The sequence below is a fragment of the Magnolia sinica genome, chromosome 14 (genome assembly GCF_029962835.1).
Source record: "Magnolia sinica isolate HGM2019 chromosome 14, MsV1, whole genome shotgun sequence".
NCBI lineage: Eukaryota > Viridiplantae > Streptophyta > Magnoliopsida > Magnoliales > Magnoliaceae > Magnolia > Magnolia sinica.
This window is the reverse complement of record NC_080586.1, coordinates 5093674-5107559: the sequence shown is the minus strand read 5'-3', so window position 1 is coordinate 5107559 and position 13886 is coordinate 5093674. Positions and strand designations below refer to the sequence as shown.

At 42.1% G+C, this 13886-nt stretch overlaps 1 protein-coding gene and 1 long non-coding RNA gene across 3 annotated transcripts; both read left to right on the top strand.

The window, feature by feature from the left end:
• Positions 1 to 1495: 1495 nt before the first annotated feature.
• LOC131225992 (pentatricopeptide repeat-containing protein At4g21065-like) lies at positions 1496 to 2800 on the top strand. The gene has a single exon (XM_058221625.1). It carries the CDS (start codon positions 1496 to 1498, stop codon positions 2798 to 2800), a length of 1305 nt encoding a protein of 434 aa, XP_058077608.1.
• Positions 2801 to 8688: 5888 nt separating this feature from the next.
• On the top strand, positions 8689 to 10863 carry LOC131225692 (uncharacterized). Of its 2 annotated transcripts, XR_009161486.1 has the most exons (3): positions 8689 to 9009; positions 9851 to 9915; positions 10377 to 10863. It is a non-coding gene; the product is annotated as an uncharacterized LOC131225692 (long non-coding RNA). The 2 variants fall into 2 exon arrangements; XR_009161485.1 differs by lacking the exon at positions 8689 to 9009 and having other exon boundaries at positions 9173 to 9915.
• The last annotated feature ends 3023 nt before the right edge of the window (positions 10864 to 13886 follow it).

Below are 13886 nucleotides of genomic sequence, written 5' to 3'. Positions count from 1 at the left end.
CATTGGGTCCGTGGTTCGCGATGGACCACAAGCCCAGTGAGATCTTCAGTTCCCTAAATCTTTAGATTTTTCTGACCCTCCTCGGTCGTTGGGTGGCCCACATAGGTTGTCGTTAAGTGTAAACGGGCCATCTGGCTTGACTTCGGTTATATCTTTGGGTCCAATGTGAGTAGATCATGGGACTAAACTTGATGTTTAGGTGATCGGACGGATTCGTTGGCTTCTTACAGTTGATTAAATGGACTTGTGCGGTTTTTTACTGGTTCCACCTGTGTTTAAATTATTATTGAGTGCTAATGGCCATTAAGTGATATTATAAGTTAATTAATAAAAAAATTTCAAGAATTTTTTTGAAAATTCAAAATAGTGAAAATTCAGGATGTTACAACAACACATACATCATGGTGGGTCCTACGTAACTTGGTGACGTTACTTCAGTGGCAAGTCTAGCTACCCAACCTGTAACTGTAAGTAGCTAATCCGTGTTCGCCATTTTCTTACTAATCTCTTCATCCCCAGGAAGGGAATTAAAATAACCGAGTATTTAGATGTATGTTACTCATTGCAATATCATTTGTAGGAGTTAATGATTCTGGGCATTCAAATGCTCCGAATCATTCGTCCTGTGGGCACTACCATCGATCGGCCATAAACCAAAAATGATCTTCTTCCCTCCCTCTCTCTTTCTTTCTTTTTTTACTCGGAACGTTAGCCGTTGGATCTTCCAAACAGTGTGATTTTGGTCTATGATCCAATCACCATCGTCCCTACTTAATAAACGGTTCCGATCTCGTCCATAGGTACGGCATCAATGACATGAAGGTCGGGTACCTCCCATACACCGTCCAGGTATACTGGATGAGCTTCCCCTAAACTAACGATATGGATCCGTGCCGCTTGTTGTAGGAAGCCCGACGAACAAAAAGCTGTGCGGGGCCCACCGTAATGCCTGTATAACATCCACTCCATCCATCAGTTGCGCCAGATCATGTTAGTACGTAAGCCCATGAATCAAGCAGATCCAGAACTCAAGCGGGCCATGCATCCTCATCTCTGCTCTTTCTTGTCTCATGGCCCACTAGAGTTCTGGATCTGCCTGATTTTTAATCTCACGTACTGACATGATCTGTCGCAACTAATGGACGGAGTGGATCTTACACAAACATCATGATGGCCCCACACACCTTTTCCTTTCACGGCCTCCCACCCCAAGAACTGCAGGAAATTCGCCTCCGTATGCTGCTTGCTTACTCTCATATAAGCGCTTACAGCACAGATCCTATCCCTTCATCAAATACCAATATCTATGATCAAATGGGCCATTCTACCTCAATATCCCCATCCATGTCCCACGTACGCATCAAGACTCAAAACCCTTTTCAAATCTCAACCCAAACCCAGTAATTCCCTCCCAAAACCCAACCCCAAACCCCACACCCAAGCTCCACTAAATCTGGACCATCCACTCCTTTCCAAACTAGAGAAATGCCCCAACATGGCCCACTTCAACCAGATTCATGCACAGATCATCACCACCGGCATTCATCACGACGTCTTCGCCGCCAGCCGTCTACTAAAATTCAGTTCTTGCACTCTAAACCCCTCAAACATCTCTCTAACTCACCTCATTTTCTCTAACATCCAAAGCCCAGATGTGTTCTCCTACAACCTCATGATCAAAGCCTACTCCCAAGCAGCCTTTCCACTCACATCCGTCTCTTTGTACCGTACAATGCTCTATCAAGGCCTACGCCCCAATGAGTACACCTTGTGCTTTCTACTCACTTCATGTGCCAATGGTCAGGGCCTCAATGAAGGGAAACAAGCCCATGGACACCTGATCAAACATGGGCTGGGGCCCGCAGTCTTCGCGGCCACCTCTCTCATCCATATGTATGGCGAATGCTGCGCGGTCTATGATGCTTGTCGAGTGTTTGATGAAATGCCCCAAAGAAGCGATGCATCATGGGGTGCGATAATTGGTGCATATGTTAGTTGTGGACACTTGATTGAAGGGCTGCGGTTGTTTGGGAAGATGAGAAGTTCGGGAATTGGGGCCAGTGATGCAACCTTGGTTAGTACCTTGTATGCTTGTGCTAAGCTGGGGGGCTTGGTTTTGGGTAGGATGATCCATTCCCATGTTGTGGTCAACGGCATTGAGCTCAATGCCACCCTTGGGACGGGCCTCCTCGACATGTATGCAAAATGTGGGGCCGTAGACATGGCCATGGACGTCTTCCGTGCAATGCCAGCCAAGAGCGTGCCCACATGGAATTCCATGATCCATGGGCTAGCGATGAACAGCCGTGGGCGCGCGGCCGTTGCCTTGTTTAAAGAGATGCAAGCCACAGACGTGCAGCCCAATGGGGTCACATTCATTGGAGTCTTGCATGCTTGTAGCCATGCAGGATTAGTCGATGCTGGGGCGATGTATTTCTCATCTATGCTTAAAGAATATGGCGTTGCACCGAATGTCAAGCACTACGGATGCTTGGTGGATCTTTTCGGCCGTGCGGGCCACATGAGGGAGGCCTTGGATGTAATCAGGGCAATGCCCATGGAGGCTGATGTTGTGATATGGGGAGCTTTGTTTGGTGCATGCAGGATTTATGGCCACACAAGGCTAGGAGAGCTGGTTGCAGCGCAGATCATGAAATTGCAATCGCAACGTACGTGTGGATATGTGCTTCTCTCCGATATGTATGCGATGGCGGACCGCTGGGATGATGTGGTAGGGGTGAGGAAGATGATGATGGAGATGGACACCAGAAAGATGCCTGGACGTAGCTTTGGTATGTGATTAAATGCAATATAAGAGTTCCAAAGAGGCAATCCATGGTAGTATGTTACTACTACTTTGTGTATCAGAAATGTGAAGGCCACCCAATGGAGCATTTGGCAGATGGCCCAGATTTAGGGTGGGCCATACATGGAAAATAAATGGACAGTTTAAATAAATTGACTAACCATTTACATTGGACCTCCATACCCTGATCAGCCAATGTGGACGGTTTGAATAGATTGACCAACCATCCACATTCGACGTGGGCTGGTGATGAGATCTGCCTATTTTTTGTCCATGGCCCATGCACTATGGGCCCAGCTGATGAATATCCAGATTAGAGCTGGGCACGTGATGACTCGACTCGGCAGACTCGACTCATCCGACTTGTTTAGACCGAACTTGACCTGAACTGAGTGAATCGATCCGAACCGAGTAGACTTCGTCTAATCCGAACTCAAAGCGAGTCGAGTTCAGGTCACCCGGTAACTCACTCGACTCAAACCAAAATCTAACTCAATACTGACTCGACTCAATCAATCTGAAACCGACTTGTACATATAAAAAAAACTTACATTTGATGTTTCAGATATGAGATCCGTGTAGCTGATAGAGAGGCTGTAATTTTGACGGGTGCATCTAGGTTTTGAGCTATGATTTTAGGTCATGGATCGGGTTAGGCATTCTAGACTCAGTACCGGGACGGGTCAAGTGTGGGTCAGGTCTATTTCAAAACTAGGTCGAGTCGAGTTTGGGTCAGGTCTATTTCAAAACTAGGTGGAGTCGGGTCAGCCATAACTCGATCTGACTTGACTCGATGCCTAGCTCTAAATTCTTGATTCTCAAACACATCGGTAGTGTGATTTGAGATGCCTCTCTAGGGCTAGTATGGTGGGTGGAAGCTGCTAACAAGCGTCTTTGAACTGTTCATTCTTTTTTACGATGGTGGACCTCTTGTTGATTGGACCAGGCTATTCATCATTAACCCGACCTGGCCCAGCTCGCCAGTAGGGGTGCACATGGAACTGATATAATCGATAAATCGGACCGGAACCGACCAAACCGCAGTGTTTGGTCTGATTTTAAAGTGCACCAGTTCCGGTTCCAAAAATCAAAGAACCGATTAGTTCAATTCGGTTCTCGGTTTGGGGTTATGTAGAACTGAACCGAACTGTATAACCAACCTTAGAACCGAACCTGGAACTGAACTTGGAACCGGACCATCCCAACCAATAAATATTTTAAAAAATAAAAAAATAAAATCCTAATATCTTAATTGAACTTGTCTTAAAACTATTTTATTAGTTTACAATATATTTTAGTTGTGTATTTGACTCATGATTTATGTTTTACAATGAGTCCTTTGATTGTTTCCGTAAATGTATTTTTGCATACCTTGCATAGTATCTAAACCATTCATCAAATGATCACAATACGAATGGACATAGGCTGGATTTTAAAAAAATAAAATGCAATTGAGCTAGATTATAAAAAGCCCAAAACCGTAGAACCAATCCGGAACCGAACCGGTTTTTAGGGTCCGGTTCCGGTTCCGTTAGGAACGGTTTAGTTCTGGTTTCACCTCAGAACTGGACTGAACCGACCCATGTGCACCCCTACTGGCCGGTGGTCCTAGATTTCAAGCTGGAGGTTTTAGGGGCGCAACGCTCAAACCCTACAAGTTCTGGGCCAGCTTCTCTCTCTCTTCTTACGAACCACCTCATCTCTCTCCGCATGCATTGGACGGGTCCTATGTACTAGTTTTTCATAATAAATACCAATTAAATGACACAATAGAGGCACGTGCATAATTCGGTCACTGAGCATCACACGTGTAGGAATAAAAAGGGGCAACTCACATGTGCTTAACAAGCCAGAAATACTAAAACCGTGCATACATTGGTTTTCATGGGCCCGATTTGAGTGGGCGATGATCCTAGAATCAACATGGTAGACATGGTCGGCCGTCTGATTATTTTAACCTTCTACAACGGGACAGCCCAACGGCTAAGGGTTGCAATGTGCCAGGTGACCCCACCAGCATAACGAGCCCGGCCTAGCTTTGGACTGGGACTGGGACTGTTAATTGGGCATGGTCTGGGCTTGGGCTACTGTAGATGGCCCATTAGTTTTTTGGCCAGCCTTGAATATAGACTGTTGATTTCATTCCCTTTTAATTGTCCTTTTGTTGTTGGGAATTACCTCATGAACCGTTTGGATGGAATGTGAACATCAAGGTGGCCTTAGGAAGGTTTAAATGGTGGGTGTCCCAACCCCATCTCCACCGAGTCTGTAGTGTGGTCCACTTAAGTCTTGGATCCATTTGGCATTTGGACTTGTGTCCTAACAGGAGTTAGTGCAATTGATGAATGAGTGGATGCCACGCAGCCTTTAGAATGGCCCCCACATATTTTAATTTTTTGGGCTCCCCACATTCATTGCACGAAATTAGAGGTCATTTGGCACCACGGATTGGAGGGGATTTGAGGGGGTTTCGAATCCCCTGGTTGTTTGGCAGCATAAGGTAACTGGGGGTTTCAAATCCCCTTTTTGAGGGGTTTTGCAATCCAAGGAGAGAGCTTGGATTACACCTAAAATCATTTCAGTAGTTGCATGTGTAACATGTGTGTCACGATACTATCATTCTATTGTGCACATGACCCACTAATGATTATCAGCACTGTCCAAACATCACCCATGTAAATCAGCACCGTCCAAACATTGTTCATGTTAATCAACGATTAAAAATCGTTGGTTAGTCACTTAGACATGATCTTGTGCTTGCGGCCCATCCAAGACTTGGAATTTCATCATTTTCAGGCAAAGCATATATTTCAACAGGCTTATCACAACCATTGTGTCAAAAATTACATATCTCACTAATTAGAGATATTAAAGTTGATTTAGTAATTAAATTCAAACCCCTGTAAATATACCATGCATAGTTACTTTTGGATTAAAGTTGATTGACACTCCAGGGTGCCAAACACACTGGGAGGATTGCAAATCTTGGGGTTTTCAAATCCTTAGGGTTCATAATCCAGGATTGCAAATCCAGGGGTTTTCAAATCCTGAGGGTTCATAATCCAGGGGGTTCCAAATCCACGCTCCCAAACAGGCCCTAGGTGTCGCAGCAGGAATGGAACTAGTATCATCAGCTTCTTTGACAGATGCTGATTGCTTACCAGGGACTCCGCAGTTATTCAAATGAGTCTTTGAGTCTTGGATTCTTAACATGAGCTGACGCAACTGATGAATGAAATGAATACCACCAAACCTTCAAGATGGGATTGGCATATTTTTGTTTTGTAGGCTCCATGTAGGCATTATAGGAAGCTAGCATCCGAACAAAAATAACAATACCATCATCAGTTCTTCTAAGGACGGGAATTGCCGACAGGGAATTCCTGCCATGCCTAGCTCTATTGAGCCCATTGAAATGAATGGACACCATGGATTCAATAAATATATATTGGTGGGCCCCACAGAGCTTAGTGGTATAGGAATCATCTAAAGCCAGCGGTTGTAGGCAATCAACATCCTTCATGAAGCCGATTGTGAGGTGATCAAATCACTAAGGACACCAACATGGCTGGCTTTGATTAGGGCCAGAAAGGGCCTTTGGCAAGAAGCTCATGCCATGGGAACCTAGGTGAGGCTCACAATGATTTTTATGAGAAATCCATCACGTCCATATGTTGTACGAGCTCATTTTAAGAGATGTGATTTAAACTGAAAAGAATCTAAAATTCAAGTGGGCCACACAGAGAGAGAAAACTGAGGAAAGAAATGCCCACCATTGAAACTTTCTTGGGCTCCACCTTGATGTTTATATGTCATCCAAACCGTTTATAAAGTCACTACCATTGGGATGAACCAAAAACATAAAAACCTAACCTAATACAAAACTTTTGTAGTTGTAATAAATGTTTCAATGATGGACGTTCAATTCCCACCGTTTCCTCTTGTGTGGCCCACTTGAGTCTTGGATACGGTCTCATGTCTTAAAATGAGCTAATAAAATTTATAAACAGAATGGATTTATCAAAAACATCAATGTAGGGCCCACTTACCTTCCCAGTCCGGAAGCCGTTAGACATGGAGCAGATTAGCTGTTTTTTAGGTACACCGAACTCAATGTTAACTCAATGTTACAGCTATCAGAGCAGGGCCCACCAACTTTCAAATGATTTTCAGTTCTAAGTACATATAACATATTCAACTATTCTCTTACATGCGTCTGCACACCAATAATATGGCGCCACGTTCGCAGTAACACGGAGAATTCTGTGTTACTCACTCAAGGCGCGGATTAGGTAGGCCTCTGTTATGTATTGTTTTCATCCACACCGTCCATTTATTTTTCCATATCATTTTAGGTTATAAAACTTAAAAATAAGAAATATCCAATGCTCAAGTGGACCACACAGTGAGGATTAAATTCCTACCGTTGAAAAATTCTTAGGGACAAAAGAAGTTTTGGATCAAGATGATATTTGGTTTTTTCACTCCATCCTATTGTATTGGAAACGGATTGGCTACTCCCCTGCCATCAGCCAATGGCTGATGGTGGGTGCTCCATGGGCCCCATGATGATGTATGTGTTTCATCCATGCCGTCCATCTATTTTTCTAGATCATTTTATAGTACGAGAACAAAAATGAGATATATCCCAGTCTCAAGTGGACCATATGACAGGAAACAGTGTTGAATGAACTTCAACCATTAAGAACTTTTTGGGGGCCATAAAAGTTTTGGATCAAGCTGATCTTTGTTTTTTCCCTTCATCTGGTCTGTATGACCTAATCAACAGATTGTATGTCAAATAAACAGTATATTGGTCCTTAAGAGGATTTTAACGGTGGATATCCAAGCACTATTGTTTTCCTGTGGTGTAGTCCACCTGAGATTTATATTCCTATGATTTTTGGTTTAAAGCCCTAAAATGACATGTAAAAATGGATGAACGGAATGGATGAATCACATACATCATGGTGGGAGCCAAAGGGCACCGACCATCAGCCACGGGGCTGGAGGCAGGGGGAGTAGCCAATCCATTCCCCATTCTAATAGCTTGCAGAAGCTATCAGAGAAGGGCCCACCAACTCTGAAAAGATTGTCAGTTCTAAGTACATATTCAAACTATTCTCTTACACGCGTCTGCACACCAATAACATGGCGCCACGTTCGCAGTAACAACGAGAGTTAAGTGTTACTCACTCAAGGCGCGGATTAGGTAGGCCTCCGTGATGTATGCTTTTCATCCACACCGTCCATTTTTTTTTTCATATCATTTTAGGTTATAAAATTTATAAATAAGAAATATCCAATGCTCAGGTGGACCACACAGTGGGGATTAAATTCCTACCGTTGAAAAATTCTTAGGGAAAACAGAAGTTTTGGATCAAGATGATATTTTGTTTTGTCACTTCATACTATTGTATACGACAATATCAACATGTTGGATAGAAAATAAACAATACAGTGGGCCCTAAGAAGGTTTCAATGTTGTGCATCTTTAGAACCGCTGCTTCTTGTGGTGTAGTCCACTTAAGACTTAGGTAGACTTATTTTTAGTTCAATTGGTCTAAAATGATATGGAAAAATGAACGGACGGTGTGGATGAAATCCATACATAAGGGTGGCCCCTCAGTGGCCCCACAGAGCCTCTGCATGCCCCACAGGCGGGGGGTAGTACCTAATCCGCGCCAAATCAGGAAACACAATATCCTCATTATCTATACATGTGGCCCAATCAAATCCTACTACGTGGGTGACTATGGATATCTTGGTGATTTGGTCCCTACTTACAGCAGTAACGTCAAACGTTGACACGTGGATGGTGGATCGAGAGAGGCCAGTCACATCCTACGGCCAGTGAGAAATAAAAGGGTTGTGGAGAGCGAAAAGGAAAGCGGAAGGAAAGGAGAAACAGGGAAGGAGAGAGGAAGACGACCCCTTTGTTTCATCTCCTGACCGTTATTCGCCTGGCCGTTTCTGACAGTAAGCGGGCCCCGGGCAGGACGGTCAGTCCGGCGGAGAAGCCGGCTGACCGCTCGCGCTTACGTCACGGCCCCGTTTATATTCCTTCCTCGCTACGACTCGTCGCTGTCGGGTCCACCTGGGCAGCCCACCGCCTGCCCGAACTCTCTCCCCTTCATAAGCCCCCACAAGCCGCTCAACGCACCACAAGATTCTCTCTCTCTCTCTCTCTCAGGTAGAACCAGGTAAGAACCTTACCTTTTTTATTTATTTATTTAACACACGCACACACACCCCACACACTCACGCTCGTGGAATTTCACCACCTATGGATACTCGAACCGTTTACCGGCTGTTGAAACTCCTGAGAGTCTACCACCCGAGCAAGAGTAAGGATCCAAAGTAAGAACCTTACCTTTCATGTGGGTTTTCTGTATTGGAAAGGAATTGGTATTTACACCCACTATTTTGAAAGAAAACACCATTTTTTTTTCTATTTTTAACAATACAATATACCACTTTGCACTATTCTATTACCCAAAGTAGAAAAAATTGTGTGAAATAGCTATATACACTGGCCCTTGGTTCATGTACACCTATATATACATATGTATTTATGTATGAGAAGTTCTAAATCAAAGCGGCTTGAAGCAAGTTTACCATCCGCCCAGTGAATAACTTCCAACCTATCACATTTTTACAACATCCAACCCTTCCAATAGTTTGGTCCCACTATGAGGATCAATGTTTACAAACATCAGACCTATCCACTTATCAGGTGGGCCACATCATAGAAACAATGTATAGCCATTGATAAATGAAAAAATGCAGCTGTGGTCCACTCCATGAGTGGATGTGGCTGATTTTAATTATATGTGATTTTCATAGTGTGAACAATTTATTGGACTGCTTGGATTTCACACGCACGTAAAATTTTGAAAGTTACCTGCCGGATGGACTGTAACTTATGGTCCATCTGGTTGTATTGAGACTTTGTACGTATATATACGTATGCATGCATGCGTATACGTTCAAGATGGCTAATGAAATTCGTTTTTTCCCTTTTATGTACTGTTGTTTGGTCAGATTTAATTTGGAGGATGAGAAGTATGAGATCAAAAGAAGAGCTGTCTCATTTCAAATTCCAACTGGTAAAAAGAGAAATGAATCTTTTTTCTTCATGAAATCATCGTACATACAAAACACTGTATGTTAATTCAACATACAAAGTTTTATTTATTTATTTATTTTATTTTCTGCCTTGTGTGGCTTGTGTAAGCCATCCAAGCCGTGCAAAAGTTGCACCCCATCATAAAGATTACCCAAGACAAAAAACACAATGGTCCATTCATCAGGCAATCGAAACCGTTCAATAGTCTGACACAACGTATGTGTGTGTGGCCCACCTGATCAAAAGTTGGTTGTTCCAGTTTTTGATACATGTAATCTTAGTGGTATGGTCTACCCTTTTCACGGCTTGGATGTTACAATAAAGTGAAACATAAGCAGAAAAAAAATTGTCATATAGTAAGTGAGCCCTATTTATTAATTGTATTTTATTGCAGAAATCATTTATTTTATTAACACATATTTCATTTTTTTCTTCTCTTAGATTACCAAGAAGTGGGCCACGCCCATCTCCATGAATGCAAGAACTGGAATCTTTGGTGTCGACAGAATCTTCGTCAATGGAATTAAGGAAGATTTCTCATTAATACACTTTCGTGCCTAAGTCAGGCTCTATCCTACCTGAGCTTTTTATCCCTCCACCATCCATCTTTTTTCTTTTAATACTTGCTTCCTTCTCTACATCACTTTCATCTCCTTCTTTCTTATCATCTTCTTTCACGACCTCATGGTGTTAGTTTTCTTGACCTTGTAAGACCTTTTCTTGACCTTGTAAGACCTCTGGTCACACTTACTATCTTTATTTTTATCTGGGCCATCGTCATTCTTTAAAAGGCATCGCTTGCAAGAACGACTTTCACTTTTCTCCAATCTTATCTTATCCATCTTCTTCACCTCCGGCTATCCCTCGTGAGCTACTGTATATCATGTTTGGATGTACAAATGAATTGAATTGAAAATTCTCAGTTACATTTTTTTTCAAGCATAACACAATTGTAATTTATAGAAATAATTTAAAGATTTATGTAGCCGACACAATGACTTTGGATAAGGCTTAGATTATGATGATGACTGAGATGATCTAGTGGTTAAGTATATGGAAACCATCCATGCACTTAGTTGCATTTGGACTTGTAAGAATCAACATCACCTATCTAGACTGTTGATTTGGTCCAGGCCACTCTCCTTCTACTACCTTGGAAAGATTGTAATGATCGGATGATCCAAACCATCATTTAGTGGCATGGAGAAATCGGTGGCGAAGATCGTTCATGGAAGATAGGTACAGTCATGAATGTTTACAACCATCGTTTGTGTGAATTTTACAAAGCAGAGGAAGAAAAGTGGGCTGGGCCTCATGGACGGTACAGATCGATGATATGTGGATTCAAACAAGTCCAACTGCAAATAGGTGCATGGACAGTTTACATACACTTCATCTCTTTGTAATTTACAATGCCACCGTGGGCCCACCGTGATGTTTTTGTTATATCTTTTCGGTAGCCCATAGGTCCAAAAATCAAGTGGACACACCACAGGAAACAGTGTCATGGAAATACTCATGGTCAAAACTGTCTTGTGGCCCACCATGATGTTTATAAGCCGTCCAACCTGTTCATAATGTGATTCCCACGTGGATGAAGGGAAAACACAAATATCAGCTTATCCAAAACTTTTGTGGCATCTATGAATATTGCAATGGTGGACGTTCAATCTCCACTGTTATTGTGGTGTGGCCCACTTGTAATTTGGATCTCTCTCTCGTTTGGAATGTTATGCTAAATTGAGCTGGAAAAAAGAATGGACGGAGTGGATGTAACACAAACATCTTGGTGGGCTCCACAGATCTTGGGCCGTGTTATATGGAAGTTACTGATTGACTATTTCCAATAATTTCCATTCAAACCGATAGCGTACCCAAACGCATACCTGATGAGTAGTCGTACCGAAGACGTGCCTACAACAAACCGCACAACGTAGAGGAAATTTGCATCAGATCCACCCCGTCCATCAGGTGAACCACCACATTTTCACTGTGGATCCTAAATTTCAGTACAATCCAAGACTTGGGTGGGTCACACCATAGGAGAAAATTTAGAATCATGCCTAAAACTCTAAATTCATTAAGTGTGGCCCACATGAGTCCTTCGTGTGGAGCATCAGTTGAGTGGATTGGATGGAATATACACACCACCATAAACCCCACACAATTTCAACTATTTTAAGGTGCAACTTCCCATCTCAACCGTTCCCTAGTGTACCCCACCTGAGATTTGGGTCTCCATGATTTTTCTACCCCAGCACAAATCCAGTCCATCACACACGATCAACGGTTCAGATCTCATCCACGTGAACTCCTCCATCCCCCACGTGACTACGAGTGTTTTTAGCATTTTTTCCCGGAGTTGAAGTTCCGGTTTCCGAAGCATGCTAATATCCGGAGATGATTTTCTTGTCTTGCTTATAGTATTTTGTGCGTATTTTGTAGTATGCGCACAGGAATATGCCTGTCCATGCACCAGTTTCGTTGTTTTATATGTTGTTGTGGTGATAGATGACAATTCAGTAAATATTCTCTCATCACTCTCTTGCATACACTCCCCTCGTGATTGTTGTAGTCCACATATTACCCATTGCTCTTCTCGGAATCCTATGTTATTTCTGCACCCTTTGAAAAAATGATGTTGACTCCCCAACCACACACATGGCCTAGTTGTACTTTAATCTCCACTGTCTAAATTGCCGGCCCAACTGTGGATGGAGCATAAGCGAAAATTTGGGTTGAAGAGATGATAATGTTAATGGTTTGATTTTTCTTTTGAATTTTGGACCACTCGATGATTTAGTTTTAACACTCTCTTTGATGGTTGTTTATAATTGGATGAATTTTATATTAGTTTTGCATGGTTTGAAAATAATGATTCTTATTCTTCAACTACATACATGGTGTGGTTGTATTTGTGGTTGTATTTTAATCTGGACCGTCTAAATTGCCGCACCCAAATGTGGATGGAGCATAAACAAAATAGTGCGTGGAAGAGATGATAATGATCATACTCTTGACTTCTCTTTTGAATTTTGGACCACTTACTGTTTTTGTTTTAATAATCTCTTTGATGGATGTAATTAATTGGATGAATCTTGTGTTAGTTTTGCATTGTTTCAAAACAACGATGCTGACTCTCTGACCACATATATGGTGTGGTTATACTTTAATCTCGGCTGTCTAAATTGCCGACCCAACTGTGGACGGAGAATAAGCAAAATATTGCATCGAATAGATGATAACAGTCATAGTCTTATTCTTTTGAATTTTGGACCACTCGTTGTTTTAGTTCTAACAATTTCTTTGATGGTTGTTAATTGGATGAATCTTATGTTAGTTTTGCATGGTTTGAAAACAATAATGCTGACTCTTCGACCACATACATGGTGTGGTTGTACTTTAATCTCGACTGTCCAAATTGCTGACCTAACTCTGTATTGCGTCAAAGAATGGTCTAACTTCTCTTTTAAAATTTGGACCACTCATTATTTTAGTTCTAACAATATTTTCGATGGTTGTTAATTGGATGAATCTTACGTTAGTCTTGCATGGTTTGAAAACAATGATGCTGACTTTTTAACCACATACATGGTGTAGTTGTACTTTAATCTCAACCGTCCAAGTTGCCATCCCCAACTGTGCATAGAGCACAATTGAAAAATTGTACTAAAGAGATGATAATGTTATTTGTGAGATTTCTCTTTTGAATTTTGGACCACTCATTGTTTTAATTCTAACAATCTCTTTGATGGTTGTTAATTGGATGAATTTTACGTTAGTCTTGCATGATTTGAAAACAATGATGCTGATTCTTCAACTGCATACATGGCGTAATTGTACTTTTAATCTCGACAGTCCAAATTCCTACCCAACTATATATGAATGGAGCATAAGTGAAAATTTTCATTGAAGAGATGATAACATAAACAATCTGATTTCTCTTTTAAA

Coding starts and splice junctions, on each gene's coding strand:
- LOC131225992 (XM_058221625.1), top strand. CDS start 1,496: ATGGCCCACTTCAACCAGATTCATGCACAGATCATCACCACCGGCATT.